Source organism: Diadema antillarum, unplaced genomic scaffold (genome assembly GCF_040938485.1).
Source record: "Diadema antillarum isolate AM-2024a unplaced genomic scaffold, OU_Dant_1.0 scf00000103, whole genome shotgun sequence".
NCBI classification, from domain to species: Eukaryota; Metazoa; Echinodermata; class Echinoidea; order Diadematoida; family Diadematidae; genus Diadema; species Diadema antillarum.
Genome location: NW_027270992.1, coordinates 5,820,736 through 5,846,872, shown reverse-complemented (window position 1 = coordinate 5,846,872; position 26,137 = coordinate 5,820,736). Strand labels below are relative to the sequence as shown.

The window sequence follows — 26,137 nt, the reverse complement described above, 5'->3', positions numbered from 1 at the left end:
AAATATATCTCTCTATATCTATATATCTCTCTCTATTATACATATATATATACATATATATATATATATATATATATATATATATATTATGACATGCGTGTGTGTGTGTGTGTGTGTGTGTGTGTGTGTGTGTGTGTGTGTGTGTGTCATCTACTGAAGATGAGCACTTAGCAGGCCTAACTTTAACGACCTCAACTGAAGAATGTGAATCCCTAAAGGGTCCATTTTAGGTCCACTGTTTTCATTGTTGATATACCTTGATGACAATGTTCAGTACATTAATGCCCACGATATATGCCGTTAGTTATTTTTCACACAGAGACAAACATGCTATCGAGTCCTATTTGAATATGGAAATTACATTTTTTTTCCATGGTTGGGTATCTTTAAAATGAGTCTCACTTTAATTACGTATTGATTTTAATGGAAAATATTCGACAAAATAATATCATCAACGAAAAAAAAGGTCTACCTTGGCATGATATGGATTCTAGCTTAATGTGGAATTCACATAAAGAAAATGTCATGCTCGCGAATTAGTAGGTACGTTTTTATCCCGATTAAGGTAAGCCTACTCACTCACATTATCTACTATGAAATGAGTATTTAACGCAATACTATACCATACTCTTCAATCTAATGGTCTCGCCTTTCAAATAAAGTTGACTCATAGTTCATTATCTTTTGGAAATAAGTTGACTATCGGTTTTTTCATGATCTAAATATTGTTTAAAGTTTGTTCAGTGATTAAGATAGTTTTGTATTTAGTGAAATAAATGAGCCGGTAATATGAGAAATAAATAATTCATCTGTAAACCGCGAATTTAAACTTGGAAGATTATCTGGTGAGAAAGGCACGATAGGGAGGACTTGCAGGAACCGAGACTGATTGTCCAATAATGATAATGCAACTATACAGAATATATTATTTTTCACGTCAACTGACTTGACTACCGTCACATTGAAATGTTTTAATATAGCAACTATGCACGTCCTCTGATGGTCAATATTTCGATACACTTTGAATGCTACATGATTATACCAGCGTCTAGGAAATTTATATGAGTAAATTAGAAAATGGCTTGAAACCGACACCGGCCTTGACAGTGGTGTAAATGGTAAATGGTATAAGTTATCTGTATAAGATGGATGATAAGAGACACTGACTGCAAGAAATCTATGAGGAACTGGCAGCAGAGGAAAACGAAAAAAAAACAACAACAACAAACAAACAAACAAACACACACACATTAAAAAAACCCAATCCACCAAAATAACCACACTTGATCGCGCTACACCTTTGCAAACTCATTCTGTCAGTTAGCAACAAAGTAAAAGCAATAAAAAAAATTCCCGTTCAAGAATTATTCACCACAGATAAAAATGTCTTTCATAAACTTTGTCTGGAATGGATATAATTGCCAACCAAACTCTTCCGATCAAATGAGTTCGTGTTTTGTTTTTCTTTCTTTTTTTAAACGAAATCCATGAGTGATTCAACAAACCGTGATAATTCGCGACGTAATTATTATAGTTTTGTATAGGGCCTACAGGGATTATTTGTTTTTGCATCGTAGAGACATTAATGCAGTTTGGATATGAGACTAGCAGAAACAACAGCAGACGCCGAGTTCCGTGACGCGCGACCCCAAATGACTTTTTCCCGTGACCTGACGCTCCAAAATGGCGGCAAGGGGAGAGCCACCGTTGAGCGACAGCGATCTCAGAAATGAACTGAAACGACTGGGATTCACTCCTGGCCCGATTACGGCCTCGACTCGTGGTGTTCTCTTGAAAAAGTATGAAAGCCTGAAGAATGCAGAGAGGAAAAATTCAAGAGCACCTCCTGTATCTAAGAGGATTTCGTCGCCTAAAATATTTGGTTTGAGTTCAGACGAAAGCGATGGAGAGACAGCGGGAAATTCCAGGGGAACTGCCCCGGCCACTTCGGCCAGACGCCGTAGCGGCGCCCGCGTCTCGCGGACAGCACCTGCTACAAAGCGGCTCTCAGTTGGAGGTAAAATACCTGTGACTTCACGGAAAACGACTTCGCGGCGTTCACTTCCAGCACAAACAGCGGCTTATTCGCAGGAAGACGATGAAGAAGACGATGTTAATGGTGCAGATAATGGAAGTGATGCAAATGGGCTGACCAGCAGTGCAAGTGGCAGTCGTCATCAGACTGCAAGTCGTCTGATGATGGGTGCTGGGAAAACCGTTAACAATGACGAGAGGGAAGATCATATGCCGTCGATGAGTCGAGGGGAAGCCTTCAGAACCGGCAAAGGAATTAGGAGGAAAGGGAAGAAAGAAAAAGGAGAAGGTGACCAACTTGCTGTCAATGTCAGACATTCAGCTTTCAGGAGTGAATTTTCAGATTCGGATGGAGAGACTCTTGCAAGAAGAAGTGTGAGAGAAAAGGTGAGGAAAGGCAAAGCCAGTGCAAGATCCACAAATAGTGAGATATATGGTGCTACTGCTAGAAACAGAATAACAGAGAGGAGAAGTTATGGCATATCTAGCCATGACCGTGGAGAAGAAAATGGAGATGATGAAGAAAATGAGGAGGATGACAATGATGAAGATGCAGAGTATGGTGGGGACAGTGCAAGACCTCCACATGTGGGCAACACTGATACGTATAGACCGCGGTCTAATGTAAGTTCGCCCAATGACACATATGAGAGTGGTACTGGCAGATGGAGTTTTTTGACTCGCAGAACGAGTGCAAAGTCAGGTTCTCGTGTTGCCGAGGGCAACAATGAGACAGCATCTAGCAACTGGACCTTTCTGTCATTGCCGTTCAACTCCTCCCGAACTTCGACGCCGAGAAAATCAAACGCGGATAGTACATTATATCACACTATCACTGGAAATTCTATCAGGCAGGATAATTCAGCCAATCCTGTGGCGGCCCCAGTGAGTAGCAGAGATTTGTCGCGATCCACTCCGACAACATCGCATCACGGCAACCATTCATTCCTTGGGCAGACTCCGGTCACGGGCAACAGTGCACCCAAGCAGGAAGAAGAAATGGACCCCAACCGGGCATTTACTTCGCGGAATGATTCGCTGATTCCGCCAAACGACCAGGCTGGAGACGAAACGCAGGAATTTGCAACGGAGGAGAATCTGGGCTCGAGCTGGCGGACAAAGTATGGCCACTTTGTCTCACTGGTGCTGCTCGGGAGTGTGTGCTTGTTCTTTCTTCTTCTGGGACTTATGTACCTGAGTGTGAACAGTACTGGAAAGTCTGGTCTTTTACAAAGTGAGCAAGAAAAGGAATTCTAAAGCTATGCAGTGGTTTTGAAACTGAAGTTGTGTTAGAATTTTGTCATATTAATTGTGGTGTTAACTATTTCTCTTTTTTTTTTTGGGGGGGGGGGGGGGGGGACAGAGGTACAATAATCATTGTACGTTAACAGCTGTGAACAACAGCCAGAAGCTATCAAAGTCGTATGTACAAAGAACTTTTGCGTAACTATGTGCAGTGTATTTTGTCATGTTATGCTGAGTGTAAGACATGTGAGTGGTTTTTTAAAATATATTTTTTTAAGCTTTATGACACTGACAGTATCTAGAACTTGACCCCCCCCCCCCCCCCCGATAAGAATAGATACTGATGATTCTGATGTTCTGTGGTTAAGTTTGAAGAGTTTTCTGTCTCGTAAGTCCTTCATATCGCACATTAATATTATGAGTATCAGTCTTGTAGAATTGAGACATTCCGTGGTGTGTCCCATCAAGCATTTACTCTCTGTGTCCTTAGATGTTTTACGCTTTTGAATGTACAAATATGAGACAAGTGCAAACATATGCAATGTTTTTTGCACATAGGGTATTTGTAAATTTAGATTACTGTCATTTATACCATTTTTCTTGCGTGTGTCATGTTTCCAAACCAGTACTAATTTGAAAAGAGGCAGTCCTGTAAGTGATGTAACTTTTTAATTCAGTGAAAACACAGAAAATGGAGGGGGGGGGGGGGGAGAGGTGGGAAGAGGAACATCAGTTCTTATGAAGGGACAAAATCATACTACTGAGATGACTGTTTTGAACTGCCAGTAGTGCTCTTGTTTCAAACAGCCATCAGCTCAGATTTGTCAAACTGTAATGTTGATGTACAAGTGTATTTCTCAGTCTCAATTTACATCAACTTTCTTGCTGGCTTACTTCTTCTGTAAGGATCAAGAGAGTTGATATCATGATGATGATGATAATGATTAGCATTTTAAAATTGAAATAGTCCGCTACCTATGTATAAAGTAGTGTTCATCCCATTTTGAAGCATCTAATATCTTCCTTACAATTGTTATACAAATGTTTTAATTCTATTTCTGTACTTTTCCTCAACAGTTGATGATATTGCAGGGGGAGATGATGTGGTAAGTTTCCATGCCAAATTTTACGTAGTGTCAAGGTTGTAATCTGTAAGGTACTTACTTGTACAAGTGTACATTTAAAAGTGAAATTAGCATGCTCATTATGAACCTTTGGAGATAGCAGTGCAATTGAATGTGGTTTTTGTTTGTTTGTTTGTGCTTGTTTGTGTTTTTTAGTTATCTTTAGAGTGGCTATCCAGACTCAGTGCATAGACTTCAAAGGAAACTGAGATGTGTGTAGTTCTCCCAAATGTCAGAATTTGTGTTCCCTTGATTTTAGATATGATCATTTTGAATAACTCAAGAGTTCATTGCATCATCTCATTTGGGTTCCGATACATTTACTTTTGCATTCTTATTCTGTGAGTCTCTAGCTTCAGAATACAAGTTTGTATGCCAAGAGGAACATTCAACACAAATGTTGTCAATTTCAAAGAAACTTCAGCAAGCATTCCTGATATGTAATGACATACAATTTATGTCTTTGCGTGATATTAGCTTTTTTGTTTGTTCTGTACCAATTTTCAAACACATGTTGCTGCTTGATATACAGTTTGCAAGTTGAAAAATGCATTGTGTTAACAATGTCAAAGTCAGAACGTGTCCCCATGCAGTTACGGAAAAGAAGAATTACTGTTGGGGATGGGAAAAGAGGAACTATATGTGCGTACATGTATGTTATAGAATACAGTTACACTGTCAGAGTAGTTTGAGGAAGTCTTCCTTTTGTGCTATATGACACTTCATCGTTTATATTTGTTCGACAGAAGTAGGTGGATGAATGCAATTACACCTGTACAGAGCCAAGACCCATATTGATATGGATTAATTCTGGATCTAGAGTTAGTTTGCCAATGTTTGATTTCACCCATTTTCTTTTCTTGTTTTTTTTTTTCATGTTTCTGAAGGATTTCTCTGGAGATGAATTTGCACTGTTGATGGTCCAAGCCCTGCATGTCAAGCTGAGTGAAATGACTGGTGAGATCTTATGTCTTGTAGCATTTAATACATGCGGCTTCTGAATATTTCTTGCACATACACATTATAATCAACACAGTTTCTTGTTACAAGGAAGTAAGAAATTATGGTCCAAGAATTATCACCTATACAGTGCACTCTCGCTATGACGAAGTTGTCGGGACTGGTGGTTTTTCTTTCCTTATATTGAAATGTAATTATAATCTAACAGTAAGGTATAGGAAGATGATAATTTTGAGACCTGAATTCTTACTTTGTTGTAATGAGAATTTCAATATAACCGTGTTCATTATGCCAAGAGTGCACTCTTTTATATTGTGATACTTTCCCATTCCGCTATAACAAAGTTTTGATTAAATGAAAGAAAAATGCCAGTCCTGAGGACATCGTTTTGAAGGGAGTTTCCTGTATTTGTTCGGAGAAACCATCTTTTTGGTAGTCATGTAGATTTGTGAAACTTTAATTTAAGTTCTGAACCCAGTCCTCTGGAAATGGGGATATTTGAAAGGTATGTCATTGTTTTTTTTTAATTGTTTTTTTATAGCCAGCACAGGTTTTATTTTGATATTGTTTTCTCCGAGGAATAAGTGTCAAGGCTATTTACCTTTTTATTATTGTAAGAAAGGCCGTTTGAACAGCTAGTTTGACACACACATGAAATACACACACAAAGGAAGAGTCACTGGTGGTGGTACCATGTTGTACAAGTCAATTATCTGCAGTACTCAACAAGTACATGGGTCATCATCGTATCCATTCTCACGCAGAATATGATACGCTACATTTTGTATCTGTGATCTCAAACCTTTGATATAGGGACAGTAACAAAATCTTAACCTGTTGAGGACAGAATGATTTTGCTATAACACGCATTTCCCGTAGACACCTGCCTGAGTATTCTTGGGACACGTTTCAACGGGTTAAGCTACGATAAATGATTGCATGATATTTTCTTTTGTAATTTAGTACATAAAGTGAGGTTGTTCATAGTCATATCAATAACTTGATGCACATGAAATGTAATCTTGTCATGTCACTTGAAAGTTCTTTATTGAAGTGACATCAAATTTTGATGTGGTGAATGTAGAGATGAGAGATAACCATGTTCGTTTGTTTCTGTGTTATGTAATGTACTCTATTCAGACATGAAAACACATGCAGAGATTCCAACTCTCCCGTTTTCGACGGGAGATCTCCCGCCGAAAACCCACTTTTGCAAAATCTCCCGTTCTCCCGCTTGAGATTTAATTTCTCCCGCCCTGGCCCTGTGTCTCCCATTGGAAAGGATTTCTTTCTTTATTGCTATCGTATGTTGAAAAAATAAGCCTTAGATAGCACCAGAGAGCATCTAGAACCCTAGGAACTTCGCGCTTCGCACACATCAACTTGGAGTCTCCCGTTTGCTAGGGGTTTCAGGCGGGAGAATCTCCAGATCAGAAGGTGCTTGGGGTTGGAGTCTCTGCACATGATATAAGTGACATTTGTTTCTCCTGCTTGTAGGCAATTTCCTGTGTGGGAAATCAGTTCTGAGGAACATGAGCCGGGATGAAGTCAAAATTTATCTGGAGGAAAAACATCTGGTAAGTGCGAGATGGTGGTAACTCCAATTGCTTCAATTCTGTTCACATAAGTTTAGATAAACCTTGTCTCAATGTGAGGAAAGATTATGATGTACTTTAAAGGACAAGTTCACCTTCATAAACATAAGGATTGAGAAAATGCAGCAATATAAGTAGAACACATCAGTGAAAGTTTGAGGAAAATTGGACAATCGATGCAAAAGTTATGAATTTTTAAAATTTTTGTGTTGGGAACCGCTGGATGAGGAGACTACTGCAGCTTCTGAATCATATGCATACAACAGTATAAAGAAAATGTAAAGAAAATTCAACATATTTTCACTCTTTTCGCATAATAAAAGACCACTTGACTTGTCTCTTTCTAAAGGCAGGGGGAATAATATTACCCATAACATATGTCGGTAACGAGTCAAGGGAATGTGTACTTTTGTTCAAAAGATGAAATTTTGTGAAATTCTCTTTGTATTTTCCTTATATTGTTGTACGCATTTGACATCTGAGTTATTCATACACTGCAGTAGTCTTCTCATCCAGCGGTTACTGCACAAAAACTTCAAAAATTCATAACTTTTGAACGGATTGTCCGATTTCCCTCAAACTTTCAATGATGTGTTCTACTAATATTGCTACAATCTCTCAATCCTTATGTTTATGAACGTGAACTTGTCCTTTAACAATAGAGAAGTGATAAACCAGAAGTACATGCATACATTCACACAAAACCACACAAAACAGCTTATACCAGCTTAGTGTCTAATATTTTTTGTTTGTCTTTTTTTTTTTGGGGGGGGGAGGGGGTTGTGGCCTCTTCAAGCATTTGAGAGCACCTTGAAAAATGCTATTTAAACTTTGATTGGACAATATATAGAGCATTAGGACAAATATTACTTTTTTACAAGTTTGTCATTTTCCGCCATTCTGCATTCAGCATAAGTTTTATGGACTAATAGTCATTCGTGCACATTGTGAATATCATTTGTTTCCTTTTTTGCTTCCCTAAGTAAACAAATTTCTGAATCTTCAATTTGATGATAATAATTGTGTCTCAATTTCTGTGTAGGCCTTTTTTTTTTAAATCAATTTTTGAACATTTTGAGCAGTTGCTATCATATCCATCTTTAGGAATTCTGTGACTGAGTCATGCAGACCTAGCTTAAGTTTTGCTTTTTTCCAAACTAAAAACGTCACTGTCAATTCCTCTCTCCCGTTTGATACTTCAGGACAGCAAGACGAGACGGAGGCCATACCTTGTAGATGAAACCATGCCACGAATGTTTGACCTCATCACAAAGAATCCACAGTGGGGATTGAGGTAAGCCTTGAGAGGAGACTAGATTTTCCTTGTTTGTTTTTTTTTTGTCTAGTTTTGTTTTGTTCTGTTTCTATCACAAAATTACCAAATTAGCCTGTGCGTTATGAATAATATTTATATAATATTTCAGTACTTTTGAGACAAGTTTGCATGCAGTGGTGGTTGCTATATTGGGCATGCTTTTTGTCAGGAAAACGCGTTGCGAACATGTGATATACAGGTTTGTAATGCACTGTCATTTGGGGAACTTCTGGTCAGTATACACACTTTGTCTTTGGGTCAATATGATAGAGTTTAGGTAAAATTTGCAAATACATTGTAACTGTGACTCAGTCAAGCAAGATAATCTTGAATGCTTTTATCTATGCGTATCTAAATACCTAAAAGTGTGTTGTGGTTGAATTAATTCAGTGAGAGTAATTAATCTGAAAGGGTTGTAAAGTAAATGTTAATGATGGGATTAATCAGTGCTTCTCACCCCCCCCCCCCCCCCCCCCCAAAAAAAAAAAGTACAAAGATGTTGCAGCATGAAGTATACAAACTTCTTTCATTCATTATTGGTATGATTATGATGTTGCAGAAAGTACTGAGATAACTCATAGTTATCCTGCTCGAACTAAATGTAATTCTCTTACTGTTACTGATATGGGTCTATGAGTACATTCAGACATCTTAGACAATAAATGCTCTTCATGTTGTAGTAGACAACCATTTTATGTACACCTCTTTGCTATTAATTATTTGTAGGCTGTTTGACAAGGAACGGGAGTTCATACCGGAGTATAAATTTGATGACGGCGTGGCGTGGCTGGACTCCTCCCATGCTCACATGACGATGTTCTGCCAGGTGAAGACAACGGCCCTGAGACTTATCTTCTGGGCATCCGTGATCATCATCGGTGAGTAGATGCGTTGGCCTGCCGAGCTGATCTTTATCTCTTTTCCACCTTTTTAATGCATATCGATGATAGATGAAGTCATCTTCCAGTGACCACCATTTCCATTTTGAAAGTGCTGTTTGGTATCATAAATGGTAGGTGTCAATTTTCAGTTCCAGCTGCACTTTTTGGTTTAGAGTGCAATATGTTTCGTATATTCTGTGGATTTTCTCCCATTTCCCTCAAATTCCTGATGTTTTTATTTGTTATATATTGAACCGGAATTTACTGTTAATTCCAACTAGCGATACACACATTCAATGTAATGATTGTTTAACTTAAGTACATTTATTCACAACGATGAACAGATATGTAGCAATTAGCACATGCTGAGAAATTGAGTTGCATGTATGGTGAAATACAATGTAGGCACTATGCATGAGCTGAACTGCCAGCCTCCATTTGATTGAATATGTACATTTGATTTCAGGCTTTTAACTTATTTACAAATGAACCCGTAGTAATTCAAAATGATAAAAAAAACTCATTTGCCCTGTTACAAACCAGCGATTGTGTCCTAATGTGATTTTAGCATGGAGAATATTTCTGTAATGCAGAGAATACATTTGATCAGTATCAGGGTGATACGTTTCCTTGGGCTGCTCTGTGAAAATCTGCTTTACTCAATGAGATATTTATTTTGTGGGCAACGTGAGTTGACTGTCATGAATTGCTAACTGCAGGAACTCTTGTTGTGAGTAAGAAGGAGTAAGATTTTGTTTGTTACCCCTTGCAAGATGTTTTTGCAAATGAGGACAGCAACCCCCTATTTTTACCTCCCCCCCCCCCCCCCAACAAATTATTTCTACTTCCCCTGAAGTTCCTCTACTGATGGCAAATTGCGTCAGACTCTGAAGCACAATAACAAATGTAAATGTCAAAACAGAGACTCCAGCACTGGCAGAGAGAGAAATGTGACAAAAGTGTTGCTCTGTTGGGAATGTACGTACAATGTGTACATTTGATACCAACTTGCCCCTGAAGGCAGGCAGGCAGACAAAAATGGCGAGAATGTTAAGGCATTGATAAGATGAAACAGTACCTCTTTTAATGTTTAGCCAAATCAGAAGAACATGCAAGTTATTTTAAGAACTATTATTATTGAGTGGTGGTCTACATGGGTTTATTCTTGTTTTCATAATTTTGCTATGATTTGCATGATGATTTAGTCTTGTACTCTGTGTTGAAGAAAACTTATTACGGTATACAAATTTGTATATGCCATATACGGTGTATTTGCAAGATTTTAATCTGGGAAGTTTTGAGAGTTGACCGGTTATTTGCAAAAGTTCACAACTCACAAAAATATTTTTCGTATAAAAAAATTTGAGTGTATATCATCTTTATAAGGCGAGAAATTTCTCTTCAAATGAGATAAAAACTTATTCCTCAGTCACTAGCTGTGACTCGTGGTCTTAAGTGCAACCACACGCAAATTGTTTTACAGGCCCTTATTCTCAAATGTATGGCTTGTACAGTAGACCTTATTAGTGCATCACCCATTTAAAGATTATTTTTGCCTTAAAAATTTAATTGAGCTGTGGCTCATAGGCTGAAGAATGTTGTAGATTCTTTGTCACACAGAAACACTGCATCTAGTGGGAATGCTTTGATATCAAGATGAATAGAAGCGGCCGTAATTGAAGGAAGGAACTTCTACAAGTTTTTCCATTACTCATCATTTAAAAAAAAGATAGAGTACAGTCTATTCTGAACTTTGACACATGATATGTTACAGCAGCTGTCATCTGTAGCTATGCAATCTAGGGAACATTTGATGGGCCACTGCTGAGGGTTATGGCCTTGAAAGCATCTTCCAGTCAATATTATTCATGAATTATTGTGTCGTAAGAGGTGAAAATATTCTTACTTCTGTCTGAAATCCCTGCCATCAAGTAATTCAGATTACATTGTGGATAGATGTGCTACCATTCTGAAAAGGAATACCTTTCCTGTTGAATAGCTATCCTAATGCTCCTAAAAATAGCTTTTGTCCTTGGCTTAATATAGGCACAGTATAATACTTACATCTAACATCACACCATTCCAATCAGTTTCTGTTTTGTTGTTGTTGTTGTTGTTGTTGTTTTTTTTTTTGGGGGGGGGGGGGGGCTAGGATTGTGAAATTATTGGAATGAAATATTCTAGAACTTATTCATTTTCCTGATATTTGAATTCCACTTTTTTGATCATGAATATATTTGTTTTGGTATTTGCACTACATGTGACATGACTCAATAGACATGATTCAAAATGCAGCATCATATTGTATGTGTACATGTGTGCTAGTAGAAGTTATTTTACGATCGCCTGTATCTGTGCTCTGACCTCCCCGAGTAAGGCCAGGCAAATGAGTGTTAATCCTATTAATTTGTACCGTTGACAGGCGAAGGAGAATGTTCGTGCATTTTTAGACGCGTCTTGAGTACCTCATCACTTGTGTCTTTGCAAAGCGAGTGATTCACCATCCAAATTTAGACTGAAGGTGTTCAGTTGAACATTTCTGTGTTTCTGAAGTTGTGCAGACAACTTGTGCTGTTTGACACTGACATCGACATATCCTCTTACATAGTCTCCCCTCCATGCCCTTCCATAATTATTTTTCCTTAATTTTTTTAAAAAGTAATGTATGTTATATACATTGCACATAGGGAACATTCACCAGCCTGGAGCCAAACTTGACGTCAGACAAGTTCAAACATGCTGCAGTCAGAATTTAACCCGTCAAATATTTGCCCCGGATCGTTATCTTGCGCACCAAGTCATTCAATGGCACCTAGAAAATAAACCTTTGAGAGAATAGTCGTGGGCGTTCTCATTGTTGTGTGAGCCCATTATTGTCAATGTTTTGAGCACTCGTATACGACATGATGATCTGCTTTTGTCTGGGCCAATACTTACCAGTAATATCCTCTTGATGGTTTGTATTTAGAATGCATGAATTCAGAATTGAAATGTAATCTCTTTCAATATTCTGTGAAAATTGTGTTTCATAAAAGCATTGACAAAATGCTGGAGACTAATTTTTTTAATACTATAGGCATTGGAATTGCCTGCCAGTATCTTTTGAATAGCAAGTGTCATCTACTGTATTTCATCGTAGTAAACAGTAAGATTATCTTATTATTTATGAATGTTGATGTCGGATGTAGACAACCTCCCATTAACGGACATGCATACATGTTCATTGTTGTACCAACATTAAAGTTGGAGCAAATCCATGCTACATGTAAAATGAATATATAAATGGCGCATGTAGATGCATGGATCTTCTGTTTTGCTGCAGGGAATTGGAGAAATGAATTGTATGTTATGGCTAAAAAATAACTACATTGTATCTACACACGGAATACGAATGGGCACACATGTACCCACTACAGGAGTGTGAACTGATCACCCCAAAACTAATACAGTTACTGTAAAACATGATATATTCGCGGCACGAAATTTTTGCGAAATGGAGCCGACGGCCTTTTTCGTGGCATGAAATTGTCGCGAATTGCCACTGGCGTTCAATGCATAGTGTAGACAAGAAATTTCGTGTGCATTTTAATTTCACGAATCTTGGCGCTCGCGAAATTAAAATGCACGCGAACATTCCTCGTTTTACAGTAGTACATTGAATTCTGAATACCATATTCTGGCAGTGCAATCTCCAGTCCAGAAGTGTAATACATGGCCGCAGAGATACCTTACAATGTTGCTGGTTGTTGTTGTTGTTGTTGTTGTTGTTGTTGTTTTAAGAACTTTTTTAGAATTATTATTATTAATATATATATATATATTTTTTTTTTTGAGGCTGCTCAAAACACTGCATGATAGACTGGTGACGTACAGTAGGATATAAGTCATGATAATGCTCTCTGTCACCGTCGAGTTTAGAATAAAAAGTCGTGCATTAGATGAAACTTAATTCACAGTAAATAGAGCTCATCTAATCTTTGAAGTCTCTTGTATGATGTCATTCTATCTTTCTCTGTGTTCCCCCTCTTTATTTATCTTTTTATGATCAATGTATTCATCCACCTATAGAAAATCCTTGTTTTTTTCTCATCATGTAAAGCAAGACTTGCCTCCCACTTCGATATGTTGACAAGTGCCCCTGTTCCTCTGTCAATTTCAGTTACCCTGTAGATAGATATTGGAACGTAATGGGGGGTAATCATCATCTGTGTTCTCAGTAGTAGTCATTGACAATTGTGAGTGGTGTCCACTGTAACATAGTTTTCATTTTCTTTTCATGAATATTGCTTTTGGTTATTTTCTATGTTCTCTGTTAATACATAAGTATAATGCACATTATGAGATGCCTAGGGGTGGACACCAAACTGAAAGTTGCAGCTTCTCCAGGATATCAACTTTATTTTTCACTTTACATGCTTTGGATAAACCTCCATGATTTGATTGTAGTTGCAAAATTTGAATATATGCAGTTAAAGTGATTTAAGGAAGAATTGGTAATCCAAGATTCAGCTGTAATGCGCAGATTGTATTTCCAGGATTTTAACTTAACATTTAACTGTACATGTTTTGGATAAACCTCCATGAGTTGATTTTGGTTGCAAAAATTTGAATATATGCGGTTAAAATGATAAAAGGAAGAATTGGTAATCAAAGATTCAGCCGTAATGCACATATTTGTGTGTGGACACCAGCAAGTATTAACCAATTTCACTACCCCAGCAACATTGCCAGAATGATAAGTTCTTTTTTGGCTGTTGTCTCTTTAACAGGCCTGCTGGTACTGTGGCCCTGTCTCTACCTTCTCACCTACCTCCTACAGAGGAAGGAGCAAGAGAGGCGAGAAGTCACCCAGCTGGTGGAGAGAATCATTGGTAAGTTTAAAGCCTTAGTGGCTGTGGGAAAGACTATCCCTCTCCCCAACCCCTTGCCCTACTCAAGAATAAAACAAAAATGTGGACATTTTTTAAGTTTGCTTTCAGAGTCCCATAGAAATGTATGAAATCACATGCCTTCTGGAGCTGAAGCATTTCAAAGTCGCTGCAACATACTTGCCCATGACAGAGAACTATTTCTTCTTTCCTTTCTTTTTTCCTTCTCAACTGAAAGAATAAATTGTATTTCCATGAGGCCTGTCTGTGGAGCATTATCAAGTTACTCTATCTGTCTTCTTAAGAGACCAGGGTGGTCCACAAGGGGTTTCAGCATGTTGTTGCAACATGCTAAAATTCTTGTGCAACATCCTCAAATCTTGTGCAACATCCTCAAAGGCAAGCAACATGTTGGGCAACATCCTCAAGAATTTGCAACAAGCTCAAAATAAAATGTATTCAAACATGTGAAAAACCTGTGCAAAACTTATGAAACATCAAATTACCTGGTACTTAGATAATTGTGAGCAAAACATGAGAGAGATCATTGAATGTAAGCAGCACAAAGAGAATAAGCTGTGAAATATTGTGTACTACATGCTCCTGATGTGTGCTCCGGGCACATACAATTTCTGCAATATTTTCAGATTCTAAGCTTGCAACATGCTCAAATTTCAAGTTGTGCACCACCCTGTGAGAGAAATGTGATATGATGTATCATAGTCATTAGATGTTAGAAAGATGGCTGTGTGCTCATTATATAAATATGGATTTTCATTAGAGTGTATGTAATCTTAAAAATTAACAGAAGTCTTGGATATTGGACTCCCAGCATTACAAGAATTTGTATGAGGTAGGAGGGTAGATATTTAAACTGCTGTACACTGTGTATGTGTGGTTATGTATGAATATGAGATACTGAGCAAAGCAAGAGGAAGACTCTGTGAAAAATACACAATGTGAAACAAAGCTGTGATTACCATCAGTTCAGTGCATGCCAGACACAGGCTCAGAAATGAGACACGTCTGTGACAATGGATCCCTCACGTTCTGTGCATGGCATGTCATTGCAAAGAAGAACAAAAGACACATTCGTCATTGAATGAGTAGTGATCAGGTGGCATTGTTGATTTTGTTGATGTTTTGTTCCTGTATTCCCTGCCTTTGCAGAGGTGCTGGCCAACCACCAGAAGGCGTGCTATCAGGACAAGAGCCTGACACCCTACCTGGCCATACCTCATGTCAGGGACACGCTCATCCCACTGGCTGAAAGGTAAACATACGCTCCTACTGCATTGTCATATTGTGTGTCCCCCCCCCCCCCCCCCACTCCTTTTCACTTCTTTTTTTTTTAATGGTAGATAGTACATTCTTGAAAAAATTCTTGATACAAAGATTTTATGGATATTCTAATGAGATATTTTTAGTACAAGGTCTAAGACGTGTATGTTGACAGTGTTTCTGTATAATGATTCAGAAATGTCCATGTATTCAATAAGTTCCTCCCCCCCCCCAAAAAAAAAAAAAATAAATAGTACATAAAACCTTGTGAGTTTACATGCATTTATACAGAATTAGAAAAAAATGAAATAAACATAGTTCATTGAAACATAGTACAATGCCCCATGAGGCTTTTTTTTTTTCAAATGAACTTCACAAGTTTCTCAAATGTGTATGAGTAAGACTAGTTGGGCATGGTCCAGACTTTGCTTATAAAGACCTTAGTTTACCCAGAAACACAGATCTGATAACAGCAATCAAAACAGAAGTGAGTCAGCCCAGACTGCTTGTACCCAGACATGATGTACCGGGTGTATCCCTCATGCGTAATGTGACTGTCTGGGCTCTTTGTTATTACAGCTGTTGTTTTATCGCTTTGTAAACTAACATGACAAAGATGCCAGGGTGCCATGCTGTATCCTTATGTCGTGCAAATGCACGCATCAGTCACATTAACAGCCGAGTCACGCGCAATTGTGAACAATTGACTGATTATGCATTGTAACAGCAAACAGATATTGGCATGCCACACATACTTTTGATACTCCCAGGTATTCGACTGCATTGTCTTCTCTGCTACACATTATTCAGTGCATTTATGTTGAGACGCATCGCATCCCTGTAGAGTAGAGGAACAATTTATTGAGTCTGGGTGTGCATTGTTAAAATGCCAACATCTCATGGGTTTGGACAATGATTCTTTTTTAATTCTGTGAGGTAATTCTGTCACTGAATATTGAGGAGTGGTGTTTGGATTTGTCACTTCACAGATAACAAATCTCCACCATGGTAATGAGATTATGTATGGTAGCATAAGGACTTTGGAGGCTGTCTATTCTTACTCAAGTTTAATTTTTATATTTCAATGAATTATGCCATGATTATGCATGGAGTGGTATTGCAAACCACTGCACAATTCCCATATTTCTTATTCTTCTTGAAACAACACCAACACTGATAACTGGCAAATAAAAGAATTGTGGCAGGAAATAGAGCAAATGAAAAAAAAACAAACTAATTGTGATCATTTCATTTTCCTTGTTTTGGCCGTTGAGATTCAGCAAGTTTTAACTGAAGTTATGGAAGATATTAAACAAACAATGGACAGAAAATTGGGATGGCTGTGTATTCCCGATTGTAATAGTTTCATGTTGTTCTAGAGGTCAGTTCATTTTGGATGTCTTTCTTCTTCTAAAGTTTATTATGACCCATGTAGAAAAAATCTGTGTTTCCAGCGTCATCATTGGTTTATCAGATTAGTTGCCTTGGATGGTTTTTCAAGTAATCCACATTTTACAAGCACAACTTTTCATTGCAACTGATCGACAAATTGCCCTACATCGATGTAAATAAGCACTGAATTGATCAGTGTTTTAGAAGTATCCATGAAAAAAAATCATGGCGTACATACTCGAGCAGGATTTGAACCTGCGATTCCTGATCACCGGACAGGCGTAATCGAATCTCCACTGCACAACTTTTTAGTAGATCACTCTCTCCTATCACTATATTTACTTGTCATCATCATTTATAAATGTATTGTTTCTATGTATTCATTCACTCATTCATATACAGTGGACTCCAGTTCCATGAAGTACTTGGGACCGGCAGTTTTCTTTTGTTTTATCAAAATTTTGTTATAAGTTATATCCGGACAAATAAACAATAAAAATGCATAGAGTGGATAATGCTGAGGCCCGAATGTTTACTTCATTGTAACCAAAATTTCGTTGTAACTGTGTTCGTTATAACAGGAGTGCACTGTATTATGTGTAAAACTTTATGATCTGGATTGCTTTAAACTTGTTAACAGTTTAACTCATTGAATGTATAGTTTGTATTTGTTTAACCTTTCTGTTGGATAGAAATAAAAGCTCTTTTGGATTAAATTGAATTGAATTGAAAATGGAATTGAATGAAGTAATTAAATTTGGTTTCAAAAGCCTATGGAATTATCCACTATTCTTTGTTTTGTAGTGCCCTTTTATTTTTCCTCTTGTGCTCTGCTTTAATTTGGTGTGTCTGGTTTACTGATGTATGAAACCAGAAAGAAACATTAAATAAAAGGGAAAATGGCTGAATTTGTGTCTTCATCCACCAGACACAAGAAGCAGCACCTTTGGCAGAAGGCCGTGCAGTTCCTGAACGTCAACGAGTCCCGGGTTCGAGTAGAGACCCAGCAGGTTGCTGGGGAGGAGTTCGCCGTCTGGCGGTGGGTCCAGCCTTCTCCGGCCGTCGCCGTGACGTCCTTCTCTCCCATCACGGAGCGGGTGAGTAAGAACCCTCTCGTGTCATGAAAAAAAACCCCAAAGTTTGCTTCCTACACTGCTCCCACCACTGCAGAGCGGGGTGCTGTTCGTTATTCCGAAGGTTTGGTATTCCGAAGGTTCGTTATTCCGAAGGTTCGTTATTCCGAAGGTTCGTTAATCTGAAACACACAAATTCCCTATACCTAGACGTTCGATAATCCGAAAATGAAAAAGTGTTCGTTAATCCGAACATTTGTGGCGTTATTCCGAAGGTTCGTTATTCCGAAGATTTGTTCATCCGAAAATGAAATTCGGAAAAACGAACCTTCGGAATAACGAATCTTCGGACTGAAGAGCCTTCGGAATAACGAGCTGTAACCGCAGAGCGATGTGTGTGTGAGCCTTTTAGGCTCAAATTCAAGAAGGTGGTTTAAACCTGTTTTAAACCTAGACCATGGTACAATTTAGATGATGGTCTAAAATAAGTGTGAAATAAGCATACCTTTGACTTGTGTGTATCAATGCGCCATTTGTTACTGAACGTCTGTTGGTGTATGCAATCTGTCAAGTGCATTTACGCAGAAGAAATTTGCGTAAACCATGGTTTAAGTTTTTACCGCTTAAGTGAATTCAGGCCTTTGAGTCTCATGGTGTGATGTGCTCTTGTTTGTATTGTGTCATAAAAATTCATGTGGGTATTATATCTTGACCTGGATGTTTACTTGCCAAAAAACTGGCTTGTATTCATTATACTGATGCCACATGTAGTCACATACATCAACTTTTGACATGGACATTAAAGAGAAGCCTGTGACACCCCCCCCCCCCGAAAAAAACAAAAAACAAAAATACACACACACACACACACACACACACACACATAAAAGAACCCAACAAACAACAAACAGACAAACAAAAGCCAAATGACCTAACAAGGAAATAGCTTCTGATGGATATCAGGTTTTGATATCAGAAACCAAGAATACTAGATTACAAGCATGGTGGGATACCAAAGTAATAAATCTTGAAGATAAATATGTCTTCTGAAAACTACCCGTTAGATATTAATATCCTCTTCCAGGGTGTCAGTGCAACAGTTTTTAATTGATGGTTTGAGATACTTCTCACACAAAGTGAAAACCATATCTGAATTTATTAGTTATAAAGATTAGGGTTTTTCTGTGCTTTTTATAATAGCATCTGCACGGCATGTTACCTCTAATTGAAATGTTAATAGAAAGAAGGTAGAGTTGTGATCCCTACATGTATGTTACGCACAAGTTTTTAAGACACAATAGAATAGAGACATTCTTGTCCTAAGATTTATTCTTGGCAATATCTCCTTCCTCTTCGTTGCCTTTGTACAGTGATGAGATTATTGTGTAGCTCAAGTAATGTGTCGTTTGTTTTGATATCCTCATTTGTCCATTAGTAGAGCCATTTATACTGGTGTTAGCAGAATCGCTGCTGAAAGAAGGGCAGTCCAGAAGCACTGAAAGTGAAAATTGATACGTATAGTGTGCACAAAGCTATCCCAAGATGGAAACATGATAGAAACATGCAAGTTGCACATGATGTCGCAATTTCTTGCCATGCAATGTTCCTGGTAGAAAAAGGAAGTGTGAATACTCTCCAAGTCTGGTGTCATAGTAAACTATGTGGAGGCACAAAACACAGTGTTATATCCAGGGAATAATTTAACTTCTCAAATCTGATGAGCAGTTTTGATCAATAGGAAAATACTTTAAACAAATTCTGTACAGTCCTATGTAAAAAAACAAAACAAAACAAAACAAACAACCAACCAAAAAATGCTATACACGGGAAATTTTGTATAGCAGTCATATTAAAAATGTGCAACAAATTGTGATGTGATACCAGGAAATTAATCATGGTATGTCAGAAGCAGTCATTATCATGCTTCTGTAGAACTTATTCCTGTATGTGTCATATTTATTTGATGAAAGTGCACTTAATATTGATGAGTTTCAGTTAAAATCTCTCTTATTTTTCTTGACAGGATATGAACCCGAAAAGGGCCAAAGTGTGGCAAGGAACAGGTTGGTATAAGTTGATTCAATTATATGTGGATTAAGTGTTTGTGTGGACGGATACCTTCAGACATTATCAAAGTTTTAGTATTACAAGAAAGTATGGAACAAGGAAATGCAGTGGCTTCATTATCTTTTATTTCGAGCCCAGTAAGTTTCCGCATGAAAAGGGCAAACTGTACAGTGAAGACTTTTGGCAAATAAAGCCTACGAATGTCACAACAGATCATGATAAATGGAAATGACATAATTTGATTGAACATGGCAATTCAGCTTTTGATTAAGGAAATCTGTTATTCTTCAAAATGTGGGAAACCAAAGGACACATTTACCAGTGAAGTATTAGCGTTCATATCTGTTCTTATACATGGCTGGTATATGTGACTGAATGTGTGTGTGTGTGTGTGTGTATGTGTGTGCATGAGGAGATGTATAAACACACAATAAAATGATCACTCTGTACTCTTTCTCGTATGCGACACTCACACGCGAGCCATTGTTCACACACTCTAATTTATATAGGAGAACAGAGATGAAAGTGGAAAAAAGGTCCAAATCTGTGACTATAAACCCTGTGTGTTAAGTCTTACTTTGACATACATGCTTACATTTAAGTCTCCAACGTCTTGAAAGTTTTTCACTGTAGTGCTAATTGAAAATGTACCCACACATACTGTATGTGTTTGTCTTTGTTAATCATTTGCTACGCTGATATGAGATACTGGTTTATGTTAGAAAAATTGCTTAGACTTTAATATGTCCTTGTGTCTAGCTTTTCTCGTACTAGGTATGCTAATATATACTCAGTTCCAGGTTTTGTTTGTTTGTTTGTTTGTTTTATTTGTTTATTTTGGATTTCATTCAACTGGCATAAATGGGGGCTATTGTCATTCAGTCTTTAGTACTGGAATTTACTTCTCTGATCTATGTTTCAGCTTTTGCAAACCTGGATACCGCAGTGAAAGCCAGTGCCTACAGCTACACACCGTGCCTGAAAGTCAGAAACATGTTCGATCCAACCCTGTGAGTATACACAACTGCTTGAACAGAATCATATTCAGCTCATTGCCTTTGCAAGAGAGTGTCTCATGACTTCCTGAGAAATTAGAAAAGAGTGCCCAGTATCAAATAAAGCAGCATTAGATCTGACCATTTACTTTGTCAATTCATGCCGAAAAGTTGTAAGATACATTACATGATATGCAAGGGAAATGCATCAGAATGCATTCAGAATATGACTCAATCACCTAAAAGACAAAACTGAAGTATCCTGGGAATGGGACAGTATCACAGCATATGAAATGGTCTGTACAGAAGGCATAAGAGATGGTAAGTCTTTGGCATGACTTGTGCAGACCAGTAGAGAGGGCATGAAAAAGGGGGCATAGCACTTGCTGTTCAGCTCTCACGAGTCAGATTATGATTTGTATATTATCTTTCGCTCACATTGAATGGTTGAAAGACCTCAAAAAAAAAACAACAAACAAACAAATAAACAAACGAGTGTTTCCTGTCATTGCATTCTGGTTTGAGATTTAGAATGCTTATCTAACTTTTTATGCATACAGCGCATATTATGCAGAGCAGGATAAACATAACTGTGTATGGTGAAAAGACTACTTATAGTTATTGCAACTTCTTAGGGATGGAATCATCCCTCTATTCTTTGTGTGCTTTTTTAAATTCAATTCAAATTCAAATTCAAATTCAAATTTATTTCACATGCTAAAAAGAAAACATCACGTTCACAATCAAACAGAAGAGAAAAATATACAAACAAATATAGCACGTGAGGGATCAGTAAAGGCCGTATGAAGCCTAGCGAGGCCGATTCCCTTACAAACAATAAATAGTACGCAATTTCCATCAAATATACATCAAGGAACAAAAACAACAAAGAAACATCACAGCAATAAAAAAAAAGAAGAAAAGAAAAAGAAAAAAAAAGGTGGCAAAATTATTACAATAATTACTCAATTGCACTTTGTATTAATAACATTTTATATTTACGTTTAAAAGATGACAGTGTTGGACTCTCTTTAATAAAAGTTGGCAACTCATTCCAGCATTTTGCTCCAGTGTATCTAATTGTAGTGCTAATTGCCACAGAAAGCCTCACAGTTGCACACACCGTCCAAAGTACCTGGCATGGAAAGAGTTAATGGCTGTAACCACCCCCCCCCCCCCCCCCCCCCCCAGGAGCAATAGAGCTGGGCAGCATTTCATGAAACTTGTTATTCACTGACACCTGTTTTAAGCTACTGAAATCCTTGCATCTGATTGGCTGAGAGCAAACTTGTCAGTGAAAACACTTGATGGAATGCCCCCACCCTGGTATGTTGTAACAAAGACTGGCACTAACTGGGGCTCACTTGTCACCATTTTTGCCTCGTCAGGGAATCTGGAAGTAACTGGCATGTGGCTATCCAGGATGCCATTCTGGAGAGATGCGGCGAGAACAGTGGCATCGTACACATTGCTGTGGACAAGAACTCTAGAGAGGTATATAGGAAGAAATGTTGCCTTTCACTCTTCTTCAAATCTTGTTTTCCATTGTCAAAAGAACCTAATATTACAAATTTGTCATCAAAATCACTAGTTTTTATTTTCTTTTTTTTTGTGATAAACATCTATTCCGTTTGTTCCATCATCATTTGATTTGTACTTTGATTGGTTGCTTTAATATTGATATGGAAAGTCAATCAACTGGTTCTAAAGTGGATCATGTAGACAAGCAGTTTATTCTAAGTTATTCTATAACAAAAAACAAACAAACTGAGGCTTAGAAGTATATTTGGCGTGAAGTTTTCAACTCTATAGTTTTAGTCTTGATTTTCAGAATTTTGTATTGGGTACTGTGTTATTTTCTTGACTTTTTAATTCTGTATGTTATGTCAACTTGATAACTATTTCCCCCCCTGGGACTCAACCTAATGCATATTTTAGCTCTTTCAAAGAAAATATTGCCGAAAGAAGTGTTGACATTACTTCAAACTGGTTCTGTGTCGGTGAAATATGGAGACAATTGTGGTGGATTAAAGTCTCATAATCATCATCATCATCTTCTTCATCATCATCATCATCATCATCGTCATCATCACCATCATCATCACCATCATCATCATCATCTTCATCATCATCATCATCATCATCTTCGTGTTCATCTTCATCATCTTCTTCTGACACCAAACCTTGAACTCTATTTCTGTTCGTCTTTCTGCAGGGCTGTGTCTATGTGAAGTGTGTGTCTTCTGAGAAGGCTGGTATGGCGTTTAGGTGCCTGCAAGGAAGCTGGTTTGATGGTAAGTACTGTGACTCTCTTTCTTTATTTGGAGAGTTATCCCACAGAGTATGACAGTTTTGTGACAGAAAATAAGCAAAAACCACAACAGAAACTCTGAAATTGTAGCTCCAAGTCTGTTGATATGTAGGTAGAACAAAACAAGTAAAAAGATAGCACTAAAGTTTTGGCGGATGATGAAAATTAACTACAGATCTGTTCGATTCACATTCATGAAATTCTTCCGTCGAGATGTTTTCATTGCAACTGATTGACAAATTGTCCTACATTGACGTAAATAAGCACTGAATTGATCAGTGTTATAGTAGTAGCCATGATAAAAAATCATGGGCATACATACTAGAGCAGGATTCGAACCTATGACCTCCTGATCTCCGGACAGGGATACTTTGCAGAATCTAATCATGCATGGAATCTTCTCTTGTGAAGTTTTGGTCACCTTTTGTACATTTCTCTGAATGTCTTCCCTTTTTTTTTTGTCAGTGCTTCTGCCATACCACAGTGACCGAGGCAAAGTTTTGGGGCTCTGTTATTCTACTAACTGTTATTTCGTATAGCCATTTTGATATGAGAATGATAGGTAGAATCTTGGTAAAACTGTCCTTGCATGGCTATGAACTGATTTAGGTCTGAGGCAAAATGTTTTTGGGATTTAGGTCACAGCCAGCATTTCTGTATTCGAAAAAGTGCTGGAAAATGAGACATTACACACTGTTTTATGGTATAGCAGTCAGTCAGACTTGTGGGATTATTTGGGAGACCTTGTAAAGTCTGAAGAGTAAAGTCTGAAGTTGCAACATTTTCACTAAATAGCAAATTCTTCAATGGAATGAAAGTAAACATATGTTGGAAATTCACTCAACGTGCAATTATGGAGGATTACAACTGAACTCTGAAAACTGTGGTCCTATGAAGGTTAAGTTTTTTTTTAAAAATTATTATGTTTAGTTAAAACTTTTGCAACCATGATTGATTTTGTACCTTTTGACATGAAAGTCACCTCTACACAAGAAGAACTGCTTCTAAACATAGTCTCACCTGCTTCAAAACATGCTTAGGAAATAAGAATGTGGTACGTAACAGATGTATTATTCAACATCAAGCACTTACCATAACAGTGCCTTTGGTTTTGTTTTATGTTAATGTTATGGTATTGACATTATCAGTCCTGCACACATAGAGTATTTTGTTAATCAGCAATATTTGTATCGATTTTGTTTCAGATTAAAGGAAAGTGCAGAAACATTTGTCATTATTGAGCAGTGTCAAGGAAGAAAAATAGCTGTAGTTTTCTTCTGGATATTATGGTTTTTATTTGTTGATTTTATTCCCGGTTTGCTGTTTTGCCGTTAAAAGAAAATGCACGCACATCACTAAGGCTTGTGTTATGCTCATTTTCTGCACAATGCAGGTAAGCTGGTCACAGTGAAGTACATCCGTCTGGATCGATACCACCAGCGCTTCCCTTCTGCCTTCAACTCAAACACGCCCCTCCAGCCTTCCAACAACCTGTGCATCTCGCTGCAGCCCCTCCCGGCTGGCTCCAACTGATGTCTGCTTGCCAGTCAGTCTCCCCATCACATCTCCCCCAACCTCCACCCATGCCCTTCCTCCCCCTGGCCCTCCTCCTCCTTATCCCTCGTAGCGACCACCCCTCCCCCAACTAGCCACACCTGTGGTGCTCTCATTGCACAACTGGTTTCAGGAGAAGACTGAAAAGTTGTTAACTCTGTGACTGGCATGTGATATGATTGTATCACTCGTGCCCACACCCCCAGACTGGCCCTTGTCCTCCATTGAAGTGCAGCACTCCGCACTGAGAGTCGGGTGGTCACCAACTGTGCAGAGTGTATCGAGGGTGTGCCCACTTGTTCACCTTCTGGTTCTCAAACGATACAAGTGCATCGCCGAAGATGACTTCTGGACAGTCATTGGCATGCTGCGAAGAGACAGGGCATAGTTTGCACCTTTTCTGTTCTGTCATGACAGGGTTTGTGGGGTTTGATGAATTTTTTGCTTCTTCTGCCCCAGGAAGATAAGCGAATGCAGAGTTTTGGGTCAGAAGGCAAAAAAAAAATATAGCTTTACGTAGAGAAATGTTAGACCATTGTGCAGGGAAAAGGCAAGATTCATTTATGTCTTGCAGTAAGTCTGACATTTAGTCAGTTTAAGAGAAAAAGGGTTTCAACTGATGTGAATACGGCTGTAGTAGTCTTGAGTTTTCAACTCAAAGGTTGCAAGGGGGGGGGGGAGAATAATTTTCCTGGATGTTATATGTGCATGATGTGTAGAATTACAGTATAAGGTATTTCCACTCTGTACAGTTTGCATATGTATAACTCAATTATCCCACCGCATAATTCACATTTGCTATTGTTGTAGAGTAGGACCACCCCAAGATAATTCTATTTTTGTACCATTTTGCTGTCCGTTTCAGCAGCAGTGTTAAGTATGTTTTGTCCAATTCTTGAAATTCCTAGCAGTCTGCTTTGCCAATATATCATCCTTACATTTCAGCTTTACACAAAAATTATCAATTTTGGTATCCCCTCTGAATTGTAAATGATCATCTATCTATGCTCAGTATATTGACTCGTCAGAGCGGAAACAACATCATATAAGCAAACTTGTGCATGTGAGACTAACGTTATATATTTATTCCCTATTGAAATCTGTATGCGTAATGAAAAAAAAAACATGTATTGAGTTCTTATGGGCTTACATTATTCGATGGATACATTTCTTATACTCTGTATGTGGTGCATTTTTCGTCAGGGGAAGCCCTTAGCAACATATATCACCATGCACACCTTATATTGTATTGACACAGTAGTAATATGTACGCAAATGAATTTTTGAGAATGGAGCATTACAGTGTACAAAATGTAGGAGCTGTTGCCTCACTTCGTTCAGTATGATGAAGCAGGAAGTGGAAATGCTCTTGGCAAAGTGAGGATGCATACAGATAAAGGAGTTCTCTAAAGGATGCCTTTGTAAACATTCGTCACAGAGGA

General features: G+C 38.1%; 1 protein-coding gene across 1 annotated transcript; it reads left to right on the top strand.

The window, feature by feature from the left end:
• Nucleotides 1-1,683: 1,683 nt before the first annotated feature.
• Nucleotides 1,684-24,771, top strand: LOC139718959 (uncharacterized). Its single transcript, XM_071630405.1, has 14 exons — nucleotides 1,684-3,268; nucleotides 4,357-4,385; nucleotides 5,291-5,360; nucleotides 6,861-6,940; nucleotides 8,161-8,252; nucleotides 9,000-9,151; nucleotides 13,924-14,025; nucleotides 15,193-15,295; nucleotides 17,624-17,792; nucleotides 19,792-19,831; nucleotides 20,758-20,845; nucleotides 22,219-22,324; nucleotides 23,046-23,124; nucleotides 24,535-24,771. The coding sequence occupies exons 1-14, from the start codon at nucleotides 1,684-1,686 to the stop codon at nucleotides 24,672-24,674; spliced, it is 2,835 nt and encodes a 944-aa protein (XP_071486506.1). The 3' UTR covers nucleotides 24,675-24,771.
• Nucleotides 24,772-26,137: the final 1,366 nt, after the last annotated feature.

What these genes read in the sequence shown, in the direction of transcription:
- LOC139718959 (XM_071630405.1), top strand. Translation starts at nt 1,684, where the DNA reads ATGGCGGCAAGGGGAGAGCCACCGTTGAGCGACAGCGATCTCAGAAAT. An exon ending in TTGCAGGGGGAGATGATGTG is followed by an intron (nt 4,386 to 5,290) that starts GTAAGTTTCCAT and finishes ATGTTTCTGAAG; the next exon opens with GATTTCTCTGGAGATGAATT. An exon ending in GCTGGTGGAGAGAATCATTG is followed by an intron (nt 14,026 to 15,192) that starts GTAAGTTTAAAG and finishes CTGCCTTTGCAG; the next exon opens with AGGTGCTGGCCAACCACCAG.